Consider the following 27,682-nt stretch of genomic DNA (forward strand, 5'->3'; position numbering starts at 1 on the left):
CATAACGCAACAACATGATTGTAATGAGGCCTGAGACCCACCTCGTATCTCACCATTCAGATATAATGATTGTTTCCCGTGCCCCCCATGTTCCCAAAGATGGACACACCAGAATTAAATTTTGCTCAGCATCGCTGTATTTCCACTTTGGTATGTTGGAGCAACTTAACTATGTCGTGAGTACAAGGAAAACAACTGTCAATCATTAATATTTTATATGAATTACAATTAATATATTTTCTCGTATGTTTAGGCTAAATAACACTTCTACGCTTGATTTTGGGATGATGGGCTCATATCTAGAAGAAACTGGAATTGAAATACTCAGTGATGTGTTAAAAGACCCTCAGTGCACATTAAAAGCTCTAGGGTAAGTTGGAAATATATATTATTTATCCACTTTACACAAGCCCACCCTTTCCCATCGAGCTGCTTAAATAGGAGGTTTGTTGCTTAGAAAGCACTGAAACCCCATTAAGCCTGTGCCAGACTTCTCTTCACATATGTCTTTGTTTCATATTTATTTTCAAATAAGGAAGAATTACGGGCATTGTGCATTCTTATAACCCACTCAGTGTTATCATTTCTAGATATTACAGAGTGTGAGATGAGCTTTATTTTGACTGTGCACCTATGAAACCTGTATTAATTTGGTGAATTTTGAATTCCTCTCAAGCAGGCAAATTATCAGAAGTGTGCACCCAACAATATGTTGCAGTGGAAATTAGTATTTGTTCCACACATTATTCATGTTTCAAATTTGATATAAAATTTTGTCACATAACATTACATACTCAAACAACATGGAAGTGCACCTGATGCCATTTTGGCTTGGGTCCTTCATGGGTGATCCTGTTGACCATCTGGGATAAATGTAGGCATTGTTTAAATCTACTAGTAACAGTTTTATGTCTGCATTAGGATCTGTTTATAAAATAAGTGCTTGTGTGCATCTGGAATATTACTGCCTGAAGCTGCCCTGGAAAACATAGTGGAAATAGGTATCAAAGAACCTTCACAAATTAGACTTTTTAGACTTCTACAGTCCTTTAGGCCACATATGACTGTGTGGCCAAATTCCCCACCAACTCGATTTTCAAGTTTGCTGATGGCACCACTGTAGTGGGTCAGATCTCAAATAATGACAAGACAGAGTACAGGAATGAGATAGAGAATTTGGTGGACTGGTGTGATGACAATAATCTCTCCCTCAATGTCAACCAAATGAAGGAGATCGTCAGCAACTTCAGGAAGCGTAGTGGAGGACATGCTCCTGCCTACATCAACGGGACAGCCATAGAACAGCCATGGGGACCAAATTTGCACCTCAATATGCCAACATCTTCAAGCACAGGTTCGAACAAGACTTCTTCACTGCACAGAATCTTCAACCGATGCTGTACACTAGATACATCGATGACATTTTCTTCCTTTGGCCTCATGGTGAACAATCACTGAAACAACTATATGATGATATCAACAAATTCCACCCCACCATCAGACTCACCATGGACTATTCCCCAGAATCAGTTGCATTCTTGGACACACGCATCTCCATTAAGGACGGTCACCTCAGCACCTCACTGTACCGCAAGCCCACAGACAATCTCACAATGCTCCACTTCTCCAGTTTCCACCCTAAACATGTTAAAGAAGCTATTCCCTATGGATAAACCCTCCGGATACACAGGATTTGCTCGGATGAGGAGGATCGTGACAGACACCTCCAGACCCTGAAAGATGCCCTCATAAGAACAGGATATGGTGCTCGACTCATAGATCGGCAGTTCCGATGCGCCACAGCGAAAAACCGCACCGATCTCCTCAGAAGGCAAACACAGGACACAGTGGACAGAGTACCCTTCGTCGTCCAGTACTTCCCCGGAGTGGAGAAGCTACGACATCTTCTCCGGAGTCTTCAACATATCATTGATGAAGACGAACATCTCGCCAGGGCTATCCCCACACCCCCACTTCTTGCTTTCAGACAACCACACAACCTCAAACAGACCATTGTTCGCAGCAAACTACCCAGCCTTCAGGAGAACAGTGACCACAATACCACACAACCCTGCCACAGCAACCTCTGCAAGACATGCCGGATCATCGACATGGATACCATCATCACACGTGAGAATACCATCCACCAGGTACATGGTAAATACTCTTGCAACTCGGCCAACATTGTCTACCTGATACGTTGCAAGAAAGGATGTCCCGAAGCATGGTACATTGGGGAGACCATGCAGACGCTACGACAACGGATGAATGAACATCGCTCGACAGTCACCAGGCAAGACTGTTCCCTTCCTGTTGGCGAACACTTCAGTGGTCACGGGCATTCAGCCTCTGACCTTCGGGTAAGCATTCTCCAAGGCGGCCTTCATGACACACGACAGCGCAGAGTCGCTGAGCAGAGACTGATAGCCAAGTTCCGCACACATGAGGACGGTCTCAACAGGGATCTTGGGTTCATGTCGCACTATCTGAAACCCCCGTGACTTGCCTGGGTTTGCAAAACCTCACTTACTGTACTGTCTGGAGACAATACACATCTCTTTAAACTGTGATCAGTGCTCCTTCCACTCACATTATCAGCCACTTCAGGTCTTGAACAGCAGGTTAGGTGTAAAGATTCGCATTCTAATCAGTAATCTCTAAACTGTCTGTGCTTTATATGCTCTGTCTGAGGCCAGAACTCTCCATTCACCTGACGAAGAGGGTGTCCCTCGAAAGCTTGTGAGTATATTATCAAATAAATAGGTTGGACTAAAACCTGGTGTTGTCAGACTTTTTACTGTGATTACATCAACGGGAGCAAAGTAGAAATGGTCGAAAGCTTCAAGATTTTTGGTGTCCAGATCATCAACAACATGTCCTAGTTCCCTCATGCCGACACTATAGTTCAGAAAGCTCACCAATGCTTCTACTTTCTTAGAAGACTAAGAAAATTTGGCATGTCAGCTACAACGCTTAATAACTTTTACAGATGCATTCTTTCTGATTGTATCACAGCTTGGTATGGCTCCAGCTCTGCTCAAGACCACAAGAAACCACAAAAGGTCATGAATATAGCTCAATCCATCACGCAAACCAGCCTCCCATCCATTAACTCTGTCTACACTTCCCATTGCCTCAGCAAAGCAGCCAACATAATTAAGGACCCCACACACCCCGGATACACTCTCTTCCACCTTCTTCCTTTGGGAAAAAGAAACAAAAGTCTGAGGTCGCGTACCAACCATCTTACAATCAGCTTCTTCCAAGGTTGCCATCAGACTTTTGAATGGGCCTGCATTACATTAAGTTGATTTGTCTCTACATCTTAGCTATGACTGTAACACTATATTCTGCACCCTCTCCTTTCCTTCTCTATGAATGGAATGCGCACAAGAAACAATACTTTTCACTGTACACTAATACATGTGACAATATTAAATCAAATCAAAAATCAAATAACATGCTGTCAGAAAATAACATTATCAGATCAGTGCCACTTGATCAGCTTCACAAACACAAGCAAACATTTTGGATCAAATAGTTTCTAACACATTTCTACCAAAACAAAAACCACCAAAGTTCTGAAGTCTTCCATCTTAGTGTGGACAGTTCTTGTCTTAGCTTTTGTGCAAGTGCGTTTATACTTTTTTTTACTTTAAAGGTTGGCCAAGAATAGTCTGACACAGAAAAACTATGAAGAAATTGCCTCTGCCATCAGCATCAATCACACTCTGACCTATCTGGATCTAAGTTCCAATGTTATTCAAGACTCTGGAATGAACGTATTATCAACGGCATTGAAGGACACAAGTTGCTCAATACAATCATTGTTGTAAGCAAAGATTTATAAAGCAAATTTGTATATATTAATGTGCTATATGTTTTACTTTACAGAATTTGAAGGAGCATTGATGCAGTGAGCTTTTTAATATAGTTGTATTAGTGTTGGAATGGAATTTTTGTCTGTGTGTCAAAACATTAAAGTAAAACGGCAATCAGAAGATGCATTTAGAAAGCATCCATAATGTCCAAATATGTCTCACAAGGCAGAAAGATGGGAAACAAACATTGATTCACAGCAATGTTTGATCATAATGATGGATGCTGAAAAGAAGTACAAAGGGGGTTGAAGAAGAAAGGTATTTGAGGGAATGTATTTGAGGTGGCTGAAGAACACATCACTGATGTTGTGTCAGAGGAAGGGGTTCACATTCAAGAAGTGATAGTCAAAGCTGAGGTGCAAGAGGAAATACAAAGCTGAAGGAAGTATCTGGCGTAATGTGGGACAAGACTATAAGAATTTGAAATGAAGGTAACAAGTTTAAATTTAGTAAATTGTAGGACAGATCAATGGGGATTATGGTGAGGATTAACTGGGACACAGTGGGAATAGGATATGGGCTGGTATACTTTGGACATGGAATTGGAGGATGGGAGATCAGAAGGAAAAGCATTGGTTGATTAAGTGTAGAAGTGACAAAAACATAGATGTGTCTTCAGCAGCAAGATGACTTAGGTGGTAGAAACAAATGAGCAAGTAAATAGGCGGACATAACAGTGATTGTGATGGACAGGACCTTCAGTTTGTAACATATCTCTGAGTGCAATTAATACCAAAGTTTTGTATAAAACAGTAATAGAAAACTCATTTGGTTCACTGAGCAAAAATCAATTTAGCTAGTTTCACTGCCCTGCCCTTGTGGTTGCTGCAAATTTTTGTTTCTTTTCGGGTGATTATCCAACTCTTTTTTGAAAACCACAATTGAATATGCGTCCACCAATCCCTTATGCAGTGCATTCAAGGTCCTAGCCACTGGCTACATATCAAAGCTTTTCTTCTGTTGTCACTGTTTCTTTTGCTGATCACCTTGAGTGGTATTCTCAGGTTCATGACCCTTGGGAACAGTCCCAGTATCTATCCAGACCACTCGATTTTGAACATTTCATTAATTCTCCTTTCAACTTTTTCAACAACAGTGCCTTCTCCAAACTATTCATGTAACTGAAGTCCATTGTCCCTGGAACCATTCTTGTTCATCATTTCTGCACCATCTCTGAAAACTTGACGTCCTTCCTAAATTGCAATACCCAGAACTGGAAATGATATGCCAGTTGAGGCTGAACCAATGTTTTACAAAACTTCATCAAACTTCCCAGTCTTTGTACCTTAAGCTTTGATTTATAAAGTACTGGACCCTGTACATCTTGTGATAATTTCATGGTTGAATTCTGCTTGAATGAGTGCCCAGAAAGGGGATTAAAAACCATGATTTATGGCAAAGGGCAAAAAATGGCTTATCCAGCAGAATCAATATTAATGAATCAATCAGTGAAATTAAAAGTGTGACAATTTCCAATGCCTGTCTCAACGTTAACATTTATTTTTGTAGGCTGACCAATACAAAGCTAACGTCTACTTGTTGTGAGAAACTTGTCTCTGTACTAGTCACAAACCAGACACTGAGAGAGCTAGACCTGAGCATGAATAAACTTGGTGATTCAGGAGTACGTACACTGTCTGCTGCATTGAAGGAGCCATCCTGCAAACTGGAAATTCTAGGGTACGTGCATATCTTGGTGGTTTGACAGTCAAACATCATCTGTAAGATATTTTATTCTTATTAAGCCAATAAGTTTAAATTTGGAACTGTCATGAATAGTACACATTTGTTTAATTTGTTCTATTTTACTGAATTCTTTGTTTTACAAAAATATTGGATTTTATGCATTCAGTAATAACTCATAAAATATTTTCAGATACACTGGAAGGGGGTGGAGATTTTCCACTGCAGGTACAAATTCTGTTATGGCTGGACATTCTCATGAGAGATCAATTTGCATTTGCACTGGACAGATCTCAAAATGAGATCTTTCTGGCCCTGCCCCCACAAGCCCAAAAAAGCAAGAATCCGATTTAAATGAATTTAAATTAATTAACGTCTAATTAAATGGCATAATGCAGACCGGAATTCTCCTGCTGTTCACTTGTGGTGCATTCTCTGATCCCATGCAAGGCCATCCCTGCCATGGATTTCTCAGCAGTATTGGGTGGCTACACTGGGAAATTCCATTGACAGCAGCGGAACCAGAAGATCCCACTGCTAGCAAACAGCACGCCACCTCTCACGGCTGAAGAACTCACTGAGGGGAGGCCGGAAAATTCTGGCCACCATACCTTCCGGGAACGTGAGTTTTTCCCACCCGCTGGCATGACATAATGCCAGCGGGAATCACTACTGATCTGCAGCAGTCGAGATGACCATGCCAGGGACGGGGTGATGATGTGGGACGGGGTGGCCAGTTTAGAGCAGTGTCATGGACATGGCTGGATAGTGCACTGACACTGCTCCCTGGCAGTCTGGCACTGTCAGGGTTGGGGCCAGGTGTGGCAGCATCAGGTAGACCCATAGCAGGATTTCCTATTTTGCGTGTGAAGGGCGGGGGGGGGGGGGGGGGGGGGGGGAGGGGAATGGGGGGAACGATGCTCTGATGCTGGTGCTTAAGGGGAGGGAGGCTGTTGCTTGTGGTTTGTTGCTGGTGCTTAAGGAGAGTGTTTTGTGAGGTAGGAGTTGGGGTGTAGCCCTATGCCGGAAGTTCCAATGTCGGCATGGTTGGAGGTGAGGGGGGAGGGAGTGCAGCAGCTCATCTTGATGCCTGCATGGTTTGGGGGGTGGTGGGGCCCAAACCTTTTGTGAAGGTTGGCTCTCTGTGGTAGAGGGTTTGCAGTCTTTATCTTCTTTGTGGGAAGCCCTGGAGATCAGAGATCAGAGAGAGTGCCCTGATCTCTGGAGCTGGCCTTGCCAGAGTGTTCGGGCTCTGCCCCTCCAGTTTGATGGTGCAAAACATGCTCCCCACTTTTTTTTAATCAAAAACCTGACATTTTGCCATTTTTGGGAAAATTCTTCACACTTTCTACTGTTTAGCAATAGAAAATCGTTTTGACAACATTTAAAGTTCTTTCTCAGAGTGATTTTGGAGAGATTCTGAGTGATATTTCTTCAATCTCATTCTTGAGCATTCTTTTGAAATGATTCAGTTATTCACTTGTGACCTGATTTTAACTCCAGGATAGTCACTGTCAGGTGAGTAACGGTATGAGTTGGACACTCACCTGCTGCTCCAGAAATGACCCCAGCGTATTTCAAATCCTGAGCCTCAGTTCCATCTTGCCGTTTCCAAAGTTTATTTATTATTTATTCGTCACAAGTAAGGCTTACATTAATACTGCAATGAAATTACTGTGAAATCCCCCTAGTCGCCACAGTCCGGCATCTTTTTGGGTCAATGCACCTAACCAGCACATCCTTCAGAATGTGGGTGGAAACTGGAGCAGCTGGAGGAAACCCACACAGGCACGGGGAGAACGTGCGGACAGTGACTCAAGCCGGGAATTGAACCCAGGTCTCTGGCGCTGTGAAGCAGCAATGCTAACTACAGTGCTATCGTTCCACCCTGATAATGCTTCTGTGAAGCAAATCAGGGTGTTTAATTGTAGTAAAGGTGCTAAATAAACACCTATTACTGTCATATCGAAGGCTTTGCCAGGAAAAAGAATTCACATTGAGATTCCTCCAGAATCACATCATGCACCCTTTAAATATGCCACACTGAGGCGCCAGAGCTAAATGTCACAATCCAGTTGTATAAGAAGGATTTTGAAATGAAACTGCTGGATAATAACTCCTATACACAGAATGCACTTTCATGGTATTACCATCACATCATTTTAGTAGAGGCATTATCCAATTTAAAATAAATGTATTTATTAAAATCATAGTGGAATTTAGTTGACATTGTTACAAATTTTAAACCTGCCTCAGGAATCCTTCCTGGAAGTGTCCTGAATACCTTACTTTTGGGATTGTGCCACATTTTATCTAATCCTGTGTAACCCAGGGATATCAACAGAAACAATTTGTGATCTGCATTGGCTTTGTACAACCTACTTTCGTCTCTTTTCAATAAAATTTTTCTGTTGGAATTGGACAGAAATCAAATGAAATTTTGTTGTCACAAATCTGTCAGTTTACCACTGGAGATCCGCAACTATCAAGAGTACCTGGATTCTGCATTCCTGACAGAAAGAGGCAGGAGACAAATAAATACATTTAAGTTATTGTCCAGTGACATGATTAAGGTTCAGGCACCATTGTCAGACTCACTGCAGCTTTCCAGCTTCACCCACAAATCATCAGCCTCTATGTGGGATCCACAGATGAGAAAATAACCAGTTTCAACAAGATTTAAAGGGACACTCACAAGCTGTTATTCAAATCACAAATCAAATCGAGTCAAAAACTGTTTGGCAGACATTTTGTTGGTATTTAAAGCAAAATACTGCGGATGCTGAAATCTGAAACAAAAAACAGAAAATGCTGGAAAATCTCAGCAGGTCTGACAGCATCTGTGGGGAAAAAACAGAGCCAACGTTAGAGCTTCATCAGCCGGACTCGAAACATTGGCTATATTCTCTCCCCACAGATGCTGTCAGATCTGCTGATATTTTCCATCATTTTCTGTCATTATTGGTATTTCATTGTCATTTTTAGATGATGTGGAGATACCAGTGTTGGCCTTTTTAGATGAAGAATTTCAATCCTGTGGTTTTTAAGTTTTATTTATTTGTATCGCAGTTAGGCTTACATTGACACTGCAATGAAATTACTGTGAAAATCCCCTAGTTGCCACACTCCGGCACCTGTTCAGTTAAACTGAGGAAGAATTTGGCATGGCCAATGCACCTAACCAGCATGTCTTTTGAATTGTGAGAGGAAATAAAACCCACACAGACATGGGGAGAACATGCAGACTCCACACAGACAGTGACCCAAACCAGGAATTGAACCCAGGTACTTGGCACTGTTAGGCAGCAGTGCCAACCTTTGTGCCACCATGTCACTTCACTGTCTCACTATTAAGACTTTGGACTCAAAGCATGATGCAGCTTGTCAGGCAAGATATTGCCATTTTGAATAAGCTCTTCATTTGTTCTCAATGTCACTGTTGTTGAGGGGAGCCTTCAAGTGTTTTTGAAGGAATTTCTTTATTATCCTTGGAATGCTGACCATTTAAAAATTGAGAACAGAAGACCTGATTGGCCATCCAAACACAGTACTCAGTCCAGCGTAGTCAATTTTACAGGAGTTTTGCCTGAATGTTTGTGGAGCTGACTTTAAAAAGGACACTGGCATTCGTTCAATTATTCTTTCTTTGAATTCGGAAAAAAATGTTGGAGGCATTGCTGCTGGAATTTCTTTAGAGCTCTTTAGTGTCACTGATAAACAGTCCAGGTCTTACTGCCAGACAGACATACAGTGATGACAACTGCTGTGTACACTAGGACTTCTGTTGACTTGTGAAGATCTTTGTTGTCAAAGACCTGCTGTTGTAGTTTATAGAAGACTGAGCTGGTACAACTGACCAGCTGAAACTGAAGGTTTTATACCTTCATCAATGATAGTCTTTTGAGGGAGATAGTTATTAAGGCTTGGGAAATGCTCAGCCTCTTCCAGAATCTCTCTTTCAGAATATATGGAGGTGGAATATTTTGCTGACCAAGTGTGGGTTGTTATGAGTTTTGTTTTGGCAACTTTTAAGCTAAGGACAAGTCTCTTGTAAGTAAAATTGAAGAGATCAAGATCGGCTTGCAAATCTGGTGTAGAGTGGACACCAATATTGCAAACTGATCCTTATGTGCATCTATGGTGGATAGTTCAATTTTGGCACCAAGGTGATTGAGGTTAAAAAATATTCCACCTAGGTGGTGTTTAATACTCGCACAGAATCTTTAAAGAGCTAAATAACTACTATCAAGTAGATGGTAACTAGTATGGAGGCAATCAAACAGCCTTGCATAACACTGATCTAGACTTTGAAAGGGGCTGTTTAAGATCTCCCACTCAGGATTTGTACTTAGATCATCATAAAGTAGTTGCATGATTGTGAGGAAGCTTCTTGAACATCTAACCTCCCAAGTCTCATGATTTACTGAGTCAATGCTTTGCTCAGGTTGAAGAATGTAAAGAACACTTCCTGGTGCTCTTGACATTTTTCTTGAATTTCTCTGCCAAAAAGACCATTTTGGAACTTCTTCTTCCTCCCAAATCCAAAGGATTAATGTATGAAGACTTGATGTGAGTAAAGGCCTACCAGTTTGAGTAGCTCAGCTGGAGTACCATCTGGTCCACAGGCTTTGATATTTATTATCCGTTTGATTGCTTGTTGCTGCTCCCCATTGATGGTGGTTCACCCATAAATTCTGGGGGAGGGCCTGGAGGGTATCAGTTCCCACCGTGGTTGCAAGTTTGAGGAGCTGTTGGAAATGTTATAATGTTGTCATTCTTAAGAAGAGAAATACCATCTGTGAATGAAGGGGATTTTATCCATTTAACTTGCTGTATCGATATCCCAAGTGACTTTGAAAAATCTTCATGTCATGATCGTCAGCATATTGTTGGATTTTTCAGGCTTCCACCACTTTCTTACCGGCTTGGTGGTCAGAACGCAGTGACATGTTGAGCCACAATGCCCAAGACCACCTTGCTGCTGTAACATTCTTCTGCCTTCACAGCCAGTGAGATGTGTAGTCCTCCTTCACCTCTTCTGCCATAGAGGACTTTTTGGACTCTACTTCTTCTGACTCCTCTCTGATGTTTCCACATGGGTGGCTCAATCAGAAGCAAGGAACGCCTGATGGCATTGCTCAAGGGACTGTCAGAGTGCACAAGCCTCTCCACCACATCACCATGTCGATCGACAAAGTGTACCAAAGATTAGGGTCTTTGCTTATGTGGAGTGACCAGGAAAGCTGGGGTAATTTTCTAAGAAATAGAGAAGATTGTAGGAGATCTAATAAAAGTATTCAAAATTATGAAGGATTTTAATATGGTAAATTATGAGAAACTGTTTTGACTGACAAGATGGTCAATAACTTTAGGACATTGATTTAGAGGAGAGATTAGATCTTTTTAAGCAACCAGTTGTTATGATCCAGAAAACACTGCCTGAAAGGATGATGGGAACTTTGATAGTAACTTTCAAAAGAGAATTGGACGTATTACAGAAGTGGGAAAAAAGATCAAGTTTGTGGAAAAAAAGCAGGGGAGAGGGCCTAATTGGATAACTTTTATGAAGAGCTAGCATAGATCCATGGGCTGAAAGGCCTATGTAATCTTTGCTGTCTGGTTCTATGATTCTAGAAAGCTTCTTTGGTTGAAACTTTCACCATTTGGGCTGTTTGTTAATTAACATTGCAATTCCCTTCCCTTCCATTTGGCAGGTGTTCTAGTTGTGCTGATTTGGATGCCAAACAATTTATACAAGTTCAAACTCTAGGGATTCTGACAGGGAGAGGAATGCCAGTGACTGATTCTGGAATAATGCCACTGAAGTGGCAATGGAGTGCTGTCAGAGTTTTCTGTGGCTATAACCCTGCATGCTTTTAGACTGTGGGCTGTACATTATGTGTATTATGTATCTCTGCCAACTGTGCTTTGCAGGGGGAGGAGGGGAGGAGGGGTCACCAAAATAGAACAGACAACCATCTCACCATATTTCTACCCATCCCTGAGCCCACCCCAAAAAAAGCAGCCTTCCCAACACACGACAATGCAGAATCACTGAGCAGAGACTGATAGCCAAGTTCTGCGCACATGAGGACAGCTTCAACTGGGATCTTGGGTTCATGTCACACTATCTGTAATCCCCACGACTTGCCTGGGCTTGCAAAATCTCACGAACTGTCCTGTCTGGAGACAATACACATGTCTTTAACCTGTGCTTAATGCTCTCTCCATTCACGTTATCTGTACCTTTAAGACTTGATTACATGTAAAGCTTCACGTTCCAATCATTGTTCTGTAAATTGAGCTTGTGTCTTTATATGCCTTGTTTGTGAACAGAACCCCACCCACCTGACAAAGGAACAGCCAGTTCCGAAAGCTAGTGGCGTTTGCTGCCAAATAAATCTGTTGGACTTTAACCTGGTGTTGTGAGACTTCTTACTGAGCCCACTCCAATAGTACAGGGATGGATGTGCCAAAATTTATACCCACCCCCTTATTCAAATAAATTACCAAGGGTCAAATAGACTTGTTATCAAACCAAAAATATGTTGCCCATGTCATAAAATATTTGGTGTGGGCAGTTAGATGGGAGTGGGCAGCTTATATTTTTGATGAAGGTCTTCAAAGGGTGGGGAGGAAGTAGGGGTTCACTCTTCAACGGTTGGCTTTTGCCATGTATGTGACAGCCCCCTTAAGATTGGAAACCCACTTGCCAGTGAGGGGTCAGAAGTCCCATTTGACTCTCCTTGGCCGCCCCACAGTGCTTTATGGCTACAGGACTGGTGAGCATGGAGCCTGTTAACACCCCTCACATCCACATAGATTTCAGCCACATTTTGCAATCCTGAATGAAACTACTGTATTTCCTGAATCTATCAGAAATTAGAGCCTAAATTACACATGCCATCTACTTGTACTGATTCTGTTAAGTGGCTATGAAGTGTAGTTAATAAGAGATTAAGCAAACATGAGAAAAATCCTCAGACACCATCATAATCACTCTACAAAATCTCTTTTTACAATCAGATCTTTATCTCATCCTTTTTTGTTTTTGTTTCTTATTAGATTAAAGCAAACATCTCTCACTGATGCATGCTGTGTGAAACTTTTAAGTGCACTCAGCACAACACAGAACATAACACACCTTGATTTAAGTGAGAACTCATTTACAAACAGCTCCTTACAGAACTTCTGCAATTTCATTCTGACCTGTAACAAGCTGGAAGTTATAAGGTGAGTTTATCATCCATTTATTTAATTTGCCTGCGTTTGCACCAATTCTGTCACATGGTTTGAGAAGGAAATCTATTCAACAAATTCCACAAGTTTTACAGGGGGAAAAGAAAAATGCGCTGGGGGCAGTATCTGGGCACTGCTGGGAATGGATGGGGGTGCCCTCTGTGGGGAGATCTCTGGCGTGGAGGCCATCTCCCTGGGCAGGATGGTGGGAAGGCTCCCATTTCCTTGGGGGGAGGATTTCCCCAAGGCGTGGGGAGGGCAGTTTCCATGACTTGGTGGGAGGGTTTTTTTAAATTTTAACTTTTTTTTGATTGTGGCACCCTTCATCTCTCTGGAGCTGAGGTTGCTCGTGGGTTGGGTTCATTCGGAGCTCATCTCATCAGAAAGGCATTATGGGACCTGCCCCTTTGCCTTTTTTCTTAAGTGTTTGAAAATATGTCAGGAAAATCCAGCAAGGAAACTGACGGCTGCCTCTGCTTTTCCCAACCAAGACAACACAAAAAATTTGAAAACTTCCATCCAGTGTGTTATTGCAACTGGTTAGCATCTGTGTTAACATGGTGCACAAATGAATTTCACACAGATTTATTCAGTATTCAGCCTTTATTTTTGGAGAATGACACTTCTCTCTAAAAAGTTCAAAGGATGAACTTCAATGAATATGTGAAGAAAGATTTCCCAACACCGCAGGGCAAGATTCCCTCCTGAGGTGGGAAACAGAGGCTGGGAAAGTTTCCAAATTTGCCCTGGGGGGTGGGGTGAGAAACAATAACTCACCTGTGACTTTCTCTGGGACCACAATTTAATGGACAGAGGACAGGTTCTCCATCCAATTAGAGACGGCAGGAGGGTTCTCCAAACTGGAGTGCCAATCATTGACCTTCTACCAGAGCAACAGCTTCGATGGAAGATAAGTAAGTCATCAACATGGACATGCCTGTTCTCAAATTTTAAAAAGATCATCAATTAAAAATCAGATATGCCAGACAGGCAATGCCACTACTGTTGTGTAGGGAACGGGGTTGCCCTCTAAAGAGTGTTGTGGCCCTTCTTGCACTGTGTATGTTTATTTATTTATTAGTCACAAGTAGGCTTACATTAACACTACTGCAAAGTTACTGTGAAAATCCCCTAGTCACGATACTCAGGCACACTGAGGAAGAATTTAGCATGGCCAATGCATCTAACCAACACATCTTTTGGACTGTGGAAGGAAACCAGAGCACCCAGAGGAAACTTGCAGACGTGGAGAGAATGTGCAAACTCCACACAGACAGTAACCCAAGCTGGGAATCGAACCCAGGTCCCTAGCACTGTGAGGCAACAGTGTTAACCACTGTGCCATGGTTTTGTCCTAGACTTGTAACCCTGGGCTTACAGGCCTGCTTGGAGTCGAGTCCCTTGACCACAGAGATTCTGATTCCAGGCACCTAAACTGTCCCCTGTCACCTGTGGGAACCTGGAAGCTGACTGGAACTTGAATTGGCTTCTATTACGTACTTAATGAGCCTGAACGGCTACCTCATGCTTATCTTCTCCAAAATAACCCAGAAAAGAGATGGAATCCAGTTCAATGTGAGGAATCATGCTTCTCAGCAGTGCCTGTTGCAGAAGAGAGTGATTAACCTGTTTGGTTTTCTCTGTTCGTTATAACTTTTTAGTTCTGGTATCAGACTTGTAAAACAATTTTCCACCTTTCCCGATATTTCTGTCACAGTATGCTTTTAATAACATGGAAACCAGAACAATGAGTGGAATCTAACTCAGGTTCTGTGCTAGTCTAACATGACAGCTGGAACATGTTGGCTCTTCGTGCCGGCAGGATCTTCCTGTCTAACTGACGGTTACACCCCCACCACAGGTTTCAGGATGATGAGGGGTGCATTCAATGGGAAATCCCATTGACAATGGCTGGAATGGAAAATCCTGCCTTTGGCCAATGGTGGGCCACCTCCTGCTGTCATGAAACATGCAGCGGATTGCGCAGTAAATTCCACCCAAGTTCCCTGCTTTTCAATCTTATCCCTCTAGAAATAAATCCTCATGTGCAATTTGCATTTTTTATGGCCTTATTAACCAGAGTTGGCTACTTTCAGTGATTTGTGTTTCTGTAACCTAAATTCCATTTCACCTCTCTCCGAATTAGATATATTATCCAAGCAGTGTCTGGCTCCCTTATTCTTCCAAATTGCATTACCTCATACTTATTGATGCTGAAATTCATTTGCCAATTAAATACCCATCTTACAAGTTTATTAATACTTTCCTCTATTTTGTTATAAGCTTCCTTTGTATTCACAATACTCCCCAATTTGGTGTTGCTTGTATGTTTAGAAATTGCACTTCTGATTCCTGAATCCAAATTGCTTACTTAAATTATGAGCAATGGCCCTTCTGGAGCATCACTTCTCAAGATAAAGGGGGGGCATTTTAGAACGGAGTTGAGGAGGAACTTCTTCACTCAAAGGGTGGTGAATCTCTGGAATTCTCTACCCGTTGAAGTGGTGGAGGCTGCCTCGCTAAATATTTTCAAGAAGCGGGTTGATGGGTTTTTGATAAGAGAGGGGATTAAGGGTTATGGGGAGAGGGCCGGAAAGTGGAACTGAGCCACGACAGATCAGCCATGATCTTATTGAATGGCGGGGCAGGCTCGAAGGGCCAGATGGCCTACTCCTGCTCCTATTTCTTATGTTCTTATGTTCTTTTGCTGACCTTAACTCGAATTCTGTGTTCTGATTTGTAGCCTGCTTGCTATCCATTCTGCTATTTTTTCTGTAACTCCACTTTCCGTAATTGTGAGACTACAAATGATTGTGCATGAGTTTGTGCAGGAAGGGTCATGTCCCACCAACTTGATTGAGTTTTTTGAAGAGGTGACAAAGATAATTGATGAGGGAAGAGAGCTGTGGATGTAGTTTAGTAACTTTGGACTTCAGTGAGGTTTTTGACAATGTCCCACAAAGCAGACTGGTACAAAAATTAAAATCACATGGGATTTGGGTTGGGCTGGCCAGATGGATACGGAACTGGCTTAATTATAGAATAAGGAATCTCACAACACCAGGTTAAAGTCCAACAGGTTTATTTGGTGGCAAAAGCCCAAGCTTTTGGAGCGCTGCTCCTTCATCAGACAACTTACCTGATGAAGGAGCAGCACTCCAAAAGCTAATGGCTTTTGCTACCAAATAAATGTGTTGGACTTTAATCTGGTGTTGTGAGACTTCTTACTGTGTTTATCCCAGTCCAATACAGTCATCTCCACACCTTAATTATAGAGGACAGAAAGTAGTGGTGGAAGGATGTTTTCTGAACGGCGATCTGTAGTTAGTGGTGTTCCACAGGGATAAATGCTAGACCTCAGTTGTTTGTAGTGTATATAAATGATCTGGAGGAAAATGTGTGTTGTCTAATTACGAAGTTTGTAGGTGACACAAAGATAGTGCTGGGGATTGTCAGAGGATAAAACAGGATATAGATAGATTGGAGACTAGGGCACAGAAATGGCAAATGGAGTTTAATCCAGACAAATGTCAGGTGATGCATTTTGGAGGATCAAATTTATATATGTATTATATTGTAAATGACAGAACCCTTAGGAACACTAATATACAGAGGGATCTGGACGTACAGGTTCATAGTTCCCTAAAAGTGGCAACATAGGCGGCCAAGATGATTAAGAAGGCATATGGCATGCTTACCTTCATCAGCTGGGACATTAGGTACAAGAGTTGGGAAATCATTAGGTATAAGAGTTGGAAAAGATATATAAAACCTTGGTTCAGCCGCATTTGGAGCACTGCATGCCGTTCTGGTCACCAACCCACCCCCCCCCCCCCCGCACACACAGAAGGGTGTGGAAGTTTTGGAGAGAATGCAAAGAAGCTTCACCAGGATATTGCCTGGTCTTGAGGGTGTTGACTATGAGCAGAGTTTGAATAAATTAGAATTGCTTTCACTTGAAAGATGGAGACTGAGGGGAGACCTGATAGAGGTCTACAAAACTATGAGAGGCGTAGGCAGGGTAGGTAGTCAGAGGATTTTTCCTAATTGTAATTTTCCTAATTGTAATTCCTAATTTTCCTAATTGTAATTGTAATAAATGTAATTTTCAATTACAAAGGGGCGTAGATTCAAGGTGAGAGGGGGAAAATTTAAGGGAGATGTACAGGGGAAGTTTATCATGTGGCAAGTGGTGGGTGCCTGGGACTCACTGCCAGAGGAGCTGGTGGAAGCAGGCACATTAGCAACGTTTGAGAGGCATCTGGATGGGTACATAAATAGGGAGGGAATAGAGGGATATGGGCTGAGTAAGGGTAGAATTTTTTTTTGTTTAGTTAGGGCATCATAATCAGCACAGGCTTGGAGGGCCAAAGAGCCTGTTCGTATGCTGTACTTCTTTGCTCTACATTAATTTTTTTATTCTTCCTTTTACTCCTTCACCAAATTCAATTACGTTGTCAAGCACGACCTTTTGTTTTGGAATTCATGCCAATGATTTTTTGGTTTCTATTAGAAATTTGAGTAACGGTTCTATTGGATCTGTCGACCGGTGATGTTGTACGAACTGGCTGCAGCTGCCTTGGACTTATTCGATCTCTCTTTATAAATATATGAATAACATTGGCTGTCTTCCCCTCTTTTTTTTACACTATTCACTTTTTTAACCAACTGTTTGGCAGGGGTATTAATTGTTAAAGAGCAAATCTGGTTAATTGGAGTAATGGTATAGTTCAGCCTATGAATTGAAGGCTTGAGGACTTGAATGGCCTATTTAACACTCAGGCAGGTTAATGGTATCTCAGGTGGAAAGACAGGGAGATGTAGAATGTGGCAATAAAGAGTAGAAGTAGTGTGACTTTTCTATTTCAAATATGCACAGCTCATCAATTTTTCTTAATATTTCTTTCTGGTATAGATTAGAGCAGAACCAGTTCACAACAAACGGACAGATGGCATTAAAGGAGCTGAGCCTGAAGAAATCAGGAGTTCAGATTGTCGTTGAAAGAAGATAAATTATTGCCTAATGTTTTTAAAATGATAACCTTTGGGTGTCCATTTTAATTGATTTGATAATTGCAATACTGTATATTGCAATTCACACTAATAACTTGATAAAAGTTGATATCATCTGCTTTCTCGCTAGATGGCATATCAGTGTATTGTTAGTTTATAATTAATGATTCTTACTGCTTGTAAAATTTTCTATATTTAACTCTTGGAATGAAATTACATTGAAATATTTAGCATATAAATGTATTAAGATTGATGTGCCATAAAATAGGCTTTTGTGTCAAAGCTAGTTGTTACAGATTGCCTCTGGCACATGTCGAGATGCTGCAGTCTGAAGTCACACTCCCATGGGTTGGAGTTGCTCAAGGTCACGCATCTCAACCACTGACCTGTCTTCAATGGAAGCTCACACCTTTTCAACTCCCAAGTTGTAGCTATTGTATGAAACAAGCACAGAAGGCAGGTGCTAGGAATGTGCACAAGGATGATCTTAATTCTGCAAATGTTGTGTGACAAAATATGAAGCAGGTTAGACTGTAAGATCATAAGTAATAGCAACAGGAATAAGCTGCTCAGACCTTTGAGCCTATTCTGACATTTAATTCTCTTTGAGAATAGAAATTAGACCATAAGATCATAAGACATAGGAACAGAATTAAGCCACTCGGCCCATCGAGTCTGCTCCACCATTCAATCATGGTTGATATTTTTCTTTTTCCCATTCTCCTGCCTTTTCCCCATAATCCCTGATCCCTTTATTAATCAAGAACCTAACTATCTCTGTCCTAAAGACACTCACTCATCTGGTCTCCACAGCCTTCTGTGGCAGTGTTCCACAGATTCAACACACTCTAGTTGAAGAAATTCCTCCTCACCTCTGTTTTAAAGGATCATCTCTTTAGCCTAAGGTTTTGCCCTCTGGTTCTAGTTTTTCATACCAGTAGAAACATCCTCTTCACATCCTCTCTATCCAGGCCTTGCAGTATTCTGTAAGTTTCAATAAGATATCCCTTCATCCTTCTAAACTCCAACCAGTATAGACGCAGAGTCCCCAACCATTCCTCCTATGACAAGCTCTTCATTCCAGGGATCATTCTTGTGAACTCCTCTGGATCCTTTCCAAGGCCAGCATGCCCTTCCTTAGATACAGAGCCCAAAACTGCTTGCAATACTCCAAATGGGGTCTGACCAGCGCCTTAATCAGCCTTAGAAGTACATACCTTGTAGTTGTATGCTAGCTCTTTTGACATGAATGGTAACATTCCATTTGCCTTCCTAACTGTCGACTTAACCTGCACGTTAACCTTAAGAGAGTGTTGAACAAGGATTCCCAAGTCCCTTTGTGCTTCTGATTTCCTAAGCATTTCCCTATTAAGAAAATAGTCTATGCCTCCATTCCTACTTCCAAAGTGCATAACCTCACACTTTTCCACATTGTATTCCATCTGTCACTTCTTTGCCCACTTTTCTAACTTGTCCAAGTCATCCTGCAGCCCCCCTGCTTCCTCAATACTACCCGTCCCTCTACATATCTTTATCATTCTTCCTAAAGTCTGTCTTGAATGAGCACCCCTTATTCTGCAACTATTCCCTCTGGTCCTACACTCTCCATGAGTGGAAATACCCTCTCACTATGTACTCTGCCTAATCCCCTAAGAATCTCATATGTTTTAATCATATCACCTCTCATTCTTCTCAACTCCAAGGAGTACAGATGCAACTTGTTTAACCTTTCATCATCAATGTTGCCCAGCAGCCTAACTGAGTAAACCAGCCCTTTAAGTAATGCTCCTTTGGAGTCCTTTTAAACTGTTTGCACCATGATATGTGCAGCAGTTTATCATGTATTGTGTTAGGCACTAGGGTAGCCCAATTTCATAAAAAGCATAAAACCCCTATTTAAGTACTAAAATGATGTTTCTTGGTAGTATGGAACTTTAAAATTACTGAAGAAGGAGATATGCTGTCAGAACCTTTCATCCTGCACGCGTCAGGACAAATGCACAAATGCCAAATTTCAAAGAGTCACTATAGTTTCCCATTATTTTCTCCATGGCAAAGCCTCAACCAGTCAGAGTTGACTTGCCAAACAACCAGCACTCTATCCTCCTGTATTATACATTGGTGTGATTGTTTGAAATTTGCCAATCTTGCATTTGTCTTGATGAGTGCAAGATGAAAAGCCTTAGCAACATGCTTCTCTTTTCACCAGTAGTGAAGTATTTACATGCCTCCAGTGCAAACCCTAAGTGTCTAATGGATGCCATTTCAATGTGTGCATTTCAGGCGCTGGAATAATATCAGTGTGCCATCCACTATATTGGCCCATTTTGCATCTGAGAAACAAATGTAATGCAATCTAATGCCCAGGCCATTATCCCTAATCCATAAAGTTAAATGATCTTTGGTTTGTTAATAATTATTCATAGAGTCATAGATGTTTAAAGCATGGAAACAGGCCCAACTTGTTCATGCCACCCAATTTTACCACTAAGCAAGTCCCAGTTTCCCACATTTGGCCCATTTCCCTCCATATCCATCTTATCCATGAAACTGTCTAAATGCTTTTTAAAAGACAAAATTTTACCCACCTCTACTCCTGCCTCTGGCAGCTCATTCCAGACACTCACCACCCTCTGAGTGAAACAACTACTCCTCTGGACCCTTTTGAATCTCTCCCCTCTCACTTCAAACCTATGGCCTCTAATTTTAGACTCCCTACCTTTGGGAAAAGATGTTGACTATCTAACTGACCTATGCCCCTCATTATTTATAGATCTCTATAAGATCATCCCTCAGTCTCCTACACCCCAGGAAAAAAGTCCGAGTCTATCCAGCCCCTCCTTATAACTCCAACATCAAGTCCCGGCAACATCCTAGTAAATCCTTTTTGCACTCTTTCTAGTTAGTTGCCATACTCTGGCGCCTGTTCGGGTCAATGCACCTAACCAGTGTGTCTTTCAGACTGTGGGGGAAAGCCAGGACATTCGGAGGAGACACGGGGAGAACATGCAAACTTCACACAGTGACCCAAGCCAAGAATTGAACCAGATCCCTGGCGTTGTAATGATGGCAAATACTGACTGCTCATCATCGTATCAACCACAAAATCCAAGCCCTTAATTTATAGAAAGGATACATATTTGTAATATGCTTTTGATTCCTGAAACACTGTTTAAAAATGACCAGTGCAAGTTATTTAGTAAATTTAAATGATGATTTTATGTATACTACAGACTACATAGTTAGGAAATTTATAATGCTGTTTATAATAAGTTTTCAGTCATTTCAGCACATTTCTACTTTATTATGATATACCATGCTGACAATAAAAAACCCCTGTGACTTTTGTAAGTTGGACAGTGATCTTTTGTTTATGAATGGATGTATTTTACTGTGAGCTCAATTCAAATGTTATTAAATTCATATATTCCATTTGTTTAGTTGTCAATTCTTTGCAAAGTAGCACAACTGTTCTCAACATTTTTGCTACCAAAGCCCCTTCCTATGTCATAAAAAGTCCATGGATCTCATGTAATGGAAACATTTTTGTATAAAATCTATGGGCTGAGTTTTCCTTTGAGTGTTGGGAATGTGACATTAGAACAATTTCAGGTTTCACAACCCACTTGCCTGTCATGTTCCAGCTGGTCTAATTTTACAGGAGACAGGCCCATTCCGCATTTATCATCCAGTTAGGAATGTTAGGGGGAATCCTGAAGGTGGGAGGTCAGGAGACTATGGCCCATTGCAAGACAGGTAGGCAGCCCTCATTGTGACCAGTAGATGCACTGTTGAGGTTCAAACAGCAGGTGTGGCAGGGGTGCTGCAAACAGCATCAGGAGAGTGGCTGAGGCACCAGGAGGCTTGTGGTATCTGGTTCCACAAACTCCATGCACAATGGCATGTCCATGAGATGAGTAGACAGCAGCCTTGCCATTTACTGATGGTATCATTTCAAGATCCTTCACGCACTATACAGCTTCCATCTCCCAGTGTGCAGCCACCTCCTTTCACTTGCTGGGGTGTAGTAGCAGCATGGAGCCCAAGAGTAAATGGGACTCAATAAATCCAGCATTTTGGGATTGTCCAGACCACAATACAGAGGAAGAGTTACAGAAAGAATAAGGATGAAAGTACTGTTAGCAGATCTGGATACCACTGCAGAGGACAGACTTGGAGCAGCAAGAGTAGGTGAATGGATCAAAAAAAAATGACTGGCGACAAGCTAGCAGGTGCTTCAGGTGTCACTTAAGGTGTCATTCTGCAAAGAACAGCCAAAAACAAAACATTAAGTTTCTTGATGCATTGCTTGAAACACAGGAGTGCGATCTGACCGGCTCACTGTGCCTGTCGATTGGCATGGTGAGCTGGTAAGATTGCGTGAAAAAATAATTTGGTTCGTGCCCAGATTTTCACCTCAACCAATCTTTTTGGCTCTGTTTTGCTGGTGAAATCTGGGCGTGAAACCAATTTAAATATTAATGACATGATTAACATGTTATTAGTGAGACCCAGACACTATCGTCCAGGCACACTTACTCTTACTCCCTCACCTATCGAGCTTCACATCGGCAAGAATCACAACTGGTCTCCATCAGCGAAGACCAGGTGTGATGGTCTTGCCTGGGGAATCAGAGGCCATTGAAGCTGCTTGGTTGGTCAGAGGCATGGCTGGACAGTGCACAAGTGGCGGTGCCAGCCTGTCAGTGCCCACTGGGAACCATAAATGTGCCTGGCAATGCCAAGGGGGTGGGCTTGAGTGGGGATGGAGGCTGACTGAGACTGATGTAATGCCAGGAGGGAGGCAAGAGGGGAAATCCACAATGGTGGGGGGAAGGAGCTCTTCAAGGTGGGGAGGCAAGGGAGGAGCTCTGCATGAGTGCTCAATGGGAGGAGATCTGCTGACGAGGGGTGATCAGTATGGATGGAGCACTGCAGATAGGGATTATCAATTGGGGAGGACCTCTGCAAATGGGGTAGGGAGTGGGGAGGGACCAATCAGGGAACTATCGGGAGTGCAATATCTGTGGGGGGAAGTCGGGGCTATAGCCCCTCATGAGCCTTTTCCAACTCCACATGATGGATGGGCATGTACCTCAGAGACCCTTATTGATTGTCAGGGTACACAATAGTCAGAACAGGAAAGCAGCTGCAACGATACACGTTAGATCAGGGCTGCCTGCTGAGCTTTTAACCTTTGCCACCTGGGTTGGTTGCCTCTCTCAGTAAATGCTGCACGCAAGCCATGGTCTTAAATGCACCGGGGGCACATTGTCCAAAGGGTTAGTTCGTAAGTGCCAGTCAGTGGCAGATTCATCCATCACACAGCTAGCTTCAAGGGCATAACTGACTCAGTAAGAAGTCTCACAACACCAGGTTTTAAAGTCCAACAGGTTTGTTTGGTAGCACAAGCTTTCAGACTTTTTACTGTGCTTACCCCAGTCCAACACTAGCATCTCCACATCAAAACTGACTTATCCAGGAAGGGTCAAGGATGTTATTAGGCAAGTGCCTTCCCCCTGTGTAATCCACTCAGATTAATGCTCTGAGGTCGCAGGCTTGAATTCCACCTTGGTAGATGATAAATCATCCTGTGTCAGGATGGTTCCTCCTGTGGCCCAGAGTATAGGTCACTGATCTGTGTGCGCGTGTGTGTTTGTAAGTGTAATGGGATGAGGTGGCGAGGCGCTGATTGCAGTGTGTGTGTGTGTGTGTGTGTGTGTGTGTGTGTGTGTGTGTGTGTGTGTGTGTGTGTGTGTGTGTGTGTGTGTGTGTGTCTAAGTGTGAGCGTGAGGTGGACTGAGTGTCCTGTTACCATAGACTTGCAGGTTAGTTGGCTTGTTGATGGCAAATTGCCTTTAATGCCCCAAGATGTGTGGGTTAGATGAATTAGCCATGGTAAATGTGTGGGGTTATGAGGATAGGATGGGGAAGAGGGCCTGGGTAAGCTATTCTGTCGGAGAGTCGGTGTAGACTCAATGGAGATGATCTTACAGGCGCGCCCTCCGATCGGCAGGTGCAGCATTATGGTAAGATCATCTCCATCCCATGAGCACTGAGAAATCAGATTCATGTCCAATTTCTCGCTTCTCGCAATCTTACCAGCATTGGATATCCGACGCGATCAGCCTCATGCCCATTTCTGGTGTGAGGCAGAATAAATTATTTAAATCAAACTTAAATCTAATTTTAATGACATTAGTGAGCCCGGGACACAATTGTCCGGCTCACTTGTCTCTGTGGCTTCGCTGGGAGAGGTTTTCAGCAACACAGACCAGATGTGATGGCCTTGCTGGTAAAACCAAGGCCATTGAGGCCCCCAGGAGGTCGGAGTCAAAGAAGATTGCTCCTTGAGCAGTGCCAGCCTGGCACCCTGACACTGCTCACCAGGCACTGGGGCAGTGTCAAGGGGATGGACACAGGGAGGGGGCAGGATGTCAGGAGTTATGTTAATTTACAATTGTTAAAATGGGGTCATGTTTATTTAATGGATGCAATTACAAAACCAAGCAGTTTTTCTGGTCCTGCTGTATTGAGTGCAGATAGGCCTCAAATGAATCTGTGGGTTGGATACTCTTCTACAACATGGTACATAGTTTGCTCTCTCCCACAGGCACATAAGAGGCTCTCACTAATGCTCTATTTGTGGCAGTTGCCGAAAAGGGGCTGTTCCTTAACCTGTTGAGGATGGGCTACTCTCTCCTTGGGAAGTTGAAGCCAGGCACGAAATTAGTTTAATCAGAGACCCAGTATCTGTTTGTCGTGATTCCCGTTCATTTGTCCAGGTGGAACTTGCGTTGAATCCCTGTGTGGGAGGGTTTTTCTAGATCACCCTTCTTGATGGGAGTCGTACCTTGCGTGGGCTGAATAGATCAGCAAGAAGTGGCAGGTGGGGGGCATTGTGAATTTTTTTTATCATTTTGTGAGTTGTTGCATTTTGGCAGGTTACTGGAAGAGTGACATTTGCAAGGACAGGAAGCCAAAGGAGTGGCGTTGAGCAAGGTGTTCCAGTAATGAAACACAAGGTAGCATTCAGCTGTGTGTGTGTGTGTGTGTGTGTGTGTGTGATGATGATCTTGATCAAACTTGGGTGCAGTTTTCAACATTGAGCATGAGAGTGCGAGTGCTGAGGTTCGGAAGTTAGTGATAGCAGCATCCCATGTTGAACTGGCTAGTTTGACAACAAATTGTTTCTAGACTCGACCTTGACTATTTTTGGGTGTTCCGGCAAAGTCAGTTGTCCCATCTAGAGCTCTCCAGGGTATGTTGGAGTTGGATGATGCTTTAATTTCTGGCCATTCATTTGGGTGTTGAGCTCATTATTGGCTTTTCCATTGTGAAGATAGAATAAGCTGGATACTGTTTTTGCAGAGTTTGGCTTGAGTCACCATGTGATACAGTATTCACAGAAGCACAGAATCATACAATGCAGAAGAGGCTCCTTGGCTCATTGAGTCTGCATCAACACTTGGGAACCACCTAACCTACATACCTAATCCCATTTACCAGCATTTGGCCCATATCCTTGAATACTATGATGTGCCAAATGCTCATCTAGGTACTTTTTAAAGGATGTGAGGCAACCTGCCTCCACCACCCTCCCTGGTAGCACATTCCTGGCTGTCATCACTCTCTGGATAAAAAGGCTTTTCCTCACATTCCCCCTAAACTTCTGCTCTTTACCTTGAACTTGTGTCCCCTTGTGACTGACCTTTTGACTAAGGGAAACAGTTGTTCCCTATCCGCTCTGTACTGTGCCCCTCATAGTCTTGTACACCTTGCTCCAATGAAAACAACCCAATCTATTCAACCTCTCTTCATAACTTAAGTATTCTATCCCAGGCGGCATCCTGGTGAGTGTCCTCTGCACCCCCTCCAGCCATCCTTCCTATAATGTGGTGACCAGAACTGCACACAGTACTCTAGCTGTGGCCTCATCAAAGTTCTATACAACTTCAACATGAGCTCCCTGCTTTTGTAAACTATGCCTCAATTGATGAAGGCAAATGTCCCTTATGCCTTCTTTGCTACCCAATCAACATGCCTTTGCGCCTTCAGAGACCATGGACAAACATACCAATATCTCTTTGTTGCTCAGAGTTTTCTAGTGTCATACCATTCATTAATACTTCCTTATCAAATTACTCCTTCCAAGTGTATCACCTCACTTTTCAGTTTTGAATTCCATTTGCCACTTATCTTCCCATTTGACCACCCCATCTATAGCTCCTTGTAGCTCAAACCACTCAACAAGTCCTCATTTAAGGTCCAGTCCAAGGTGTAGAAAGCAGAGCTTTCTACAAAGCAGAGCTTTCTGTTTTGTAGAAAGCAGAGCTTGTAAGACAGATGTTGTCGGCATATATGAATTTTCAGGAGGTAGATTTTGGAAGATGATTTGTGTATAAGTTAAGTAAGGCTGGACCCAGCACTGAGCCTTAGGGAAATCCATTGGTTTGCCTTTTCCATGTACTTTTTGCTTTGGTGTAGGATATATCAACAGAAGGAAATAAATAGTTTTTAAAATTAACAATACAGAAGGATGAGTGCATGCTGCAAGGCACAAGCATGTCTTTGTTTTGGCTTTTAAAATTTACATACACACTCGTTTCTGTTTAAAGGATTTGAATTCAATATTTAAATATTTTTCAATATAATAATTAATGAGTAACATGCTATTATCAGCGTATTTAAATTTATCCTAGGCAGAATGTTAACTGTTAGTCCTTTATGGCAAATGTAAAACTTCCTTGGCTTCTGTTAATTGAACAAGTTCCCTGGCTAATCTTAAACATAGTAAGAAGTCTTACAACACCAGGTTAAAGTCCTACAGGTTTATTTGGTAGCAAAACGTCTTGAAACAACTTGATTTTTGGAAGACTCCTAACTGCATTTACCCCAGTCCAACGCCGGCATCTCCACATCATTAATCCTAAACATAGCATCTGCAGTTTACTATTGGACAGCTCTGTGACACTTCCTCTAACCAATACCTCTGGAGCAGACAAGTGGAGTGAGAAATCTCTTCTCAGGGTGACCATATTGACAAGGACATTCAGAGTGGAATTTTTCCTCAATTACGCTAAGTGCAGTGGCTTGAAATTCAGCCTTTTCTCCTCAGGTCATAATGATGGGTTTCTGCACCTATCTCCTATCTGCTTCCTATTTCATGCATTATGATGGCGTGGGAAGTATAGCACCTTGTTGATCGATGGCCTCTGATTTGCCCATACACTTTCCCACTCTGAGGCCAAATTTAAATATCAGTCTCACGCACAGTTCTCGATGCTTCTGGTCTCGGATTGCTCCAGTGAAGGCATGGCTTCAAAAGTCAAGAAGGATGCAATTCCTGGAATGGATTTTGGACACTGTGGAGGTTCAGTGTGATGTGTTCTACTCCCAAATTAGCTGTGGGATGGGGAGAGCGGGGTGGGGGGTAGTGGGGGCGAAAACATCCCCAATCTGGCTTGGGAGGAGGGTGGCAGTGGTGGTCAGTGCCAATGCTACACCAAAACAACAGTCACCAAGTGCAAAAAGAGTTTGAATGATCTCTTCTGCACCACCAAGGTAAGTGAACCATCTCGTTACCCTAAACTCACACACTCACAAGTCCAGCACATATTCACCAGCATCTCATTCACTGCCAGCTCAAGGAGCATCACCACTCACACTCTCACTCACACGCCTTCACACCTTCACATATCCATCTGGTTTCATTTCCTCTGGAGATTGCCTCCTCTTCTCATCCATGCCTCCACTCAGCACACACAAATGCACATCAGGCATCCTACTCATTTGACCTCTCATGCACCTTGCCTTACTCTCTTTATCTGTCTTTGTGTTCAGCAAGATCGCATGTAGTAAAAGGG

At 42.6% G+C, this 27,682-nt stretch overlaps 1 protein-coding gene across 1 annotated transcript in view; it reads left to right on the top strand.

Annotated features, from left to right (window-relative positions):
* LOC145341246 (NACHT, LRR and PYD domains-containing protein 12-like) overlaps window positions 1–17,815 on the top strand; it is a 43,220-nt gene extending 25,405 nt beyond the window's left edge. Inside the window, exons 8-12 of the mRNA XM_080186172.1 lie at window positions 254–370; window positions 3,662–3,832; window positions 5,391–5,561; window positions 12,630–12,797; window positions 17,719–17,815. Of these exons, the coding sequence (XP_080042298.1) occupies window positions 254–370; window positions 3,662–3,832; window positions 5,391–5,561; window positions 12,630–12,797; window positions 17,719–17,815 (724 nt within the window). The remainder of the gene's footprint in view (window positions 1–253; window positions 371–3,661; window positions 3,833–5,390; window positions 5,562–12,629; window positions 12,798–17,718) is intronic.
* Window positions 17,816–27,682: the final 9,867 nt, after the last annotated feature.

The sequence above is a fragment of the Carcharhinus amblyrhynchos genome, chromosome 3 (genome assembly GCF_965287045.1).
Source record: "Carcharhinus amblyrhynchos chromosome 3, sCarAmb.v2.hapA, whole genome shotgun sequence".
Taxonomy (NCBI): Eukaryota; Metazoa; Chordata; class Chondrichthyes; order Carcharhiniformes; family Carcharhinidae; genus Carcharhinus; species Carcharhinus amblyrhynchos.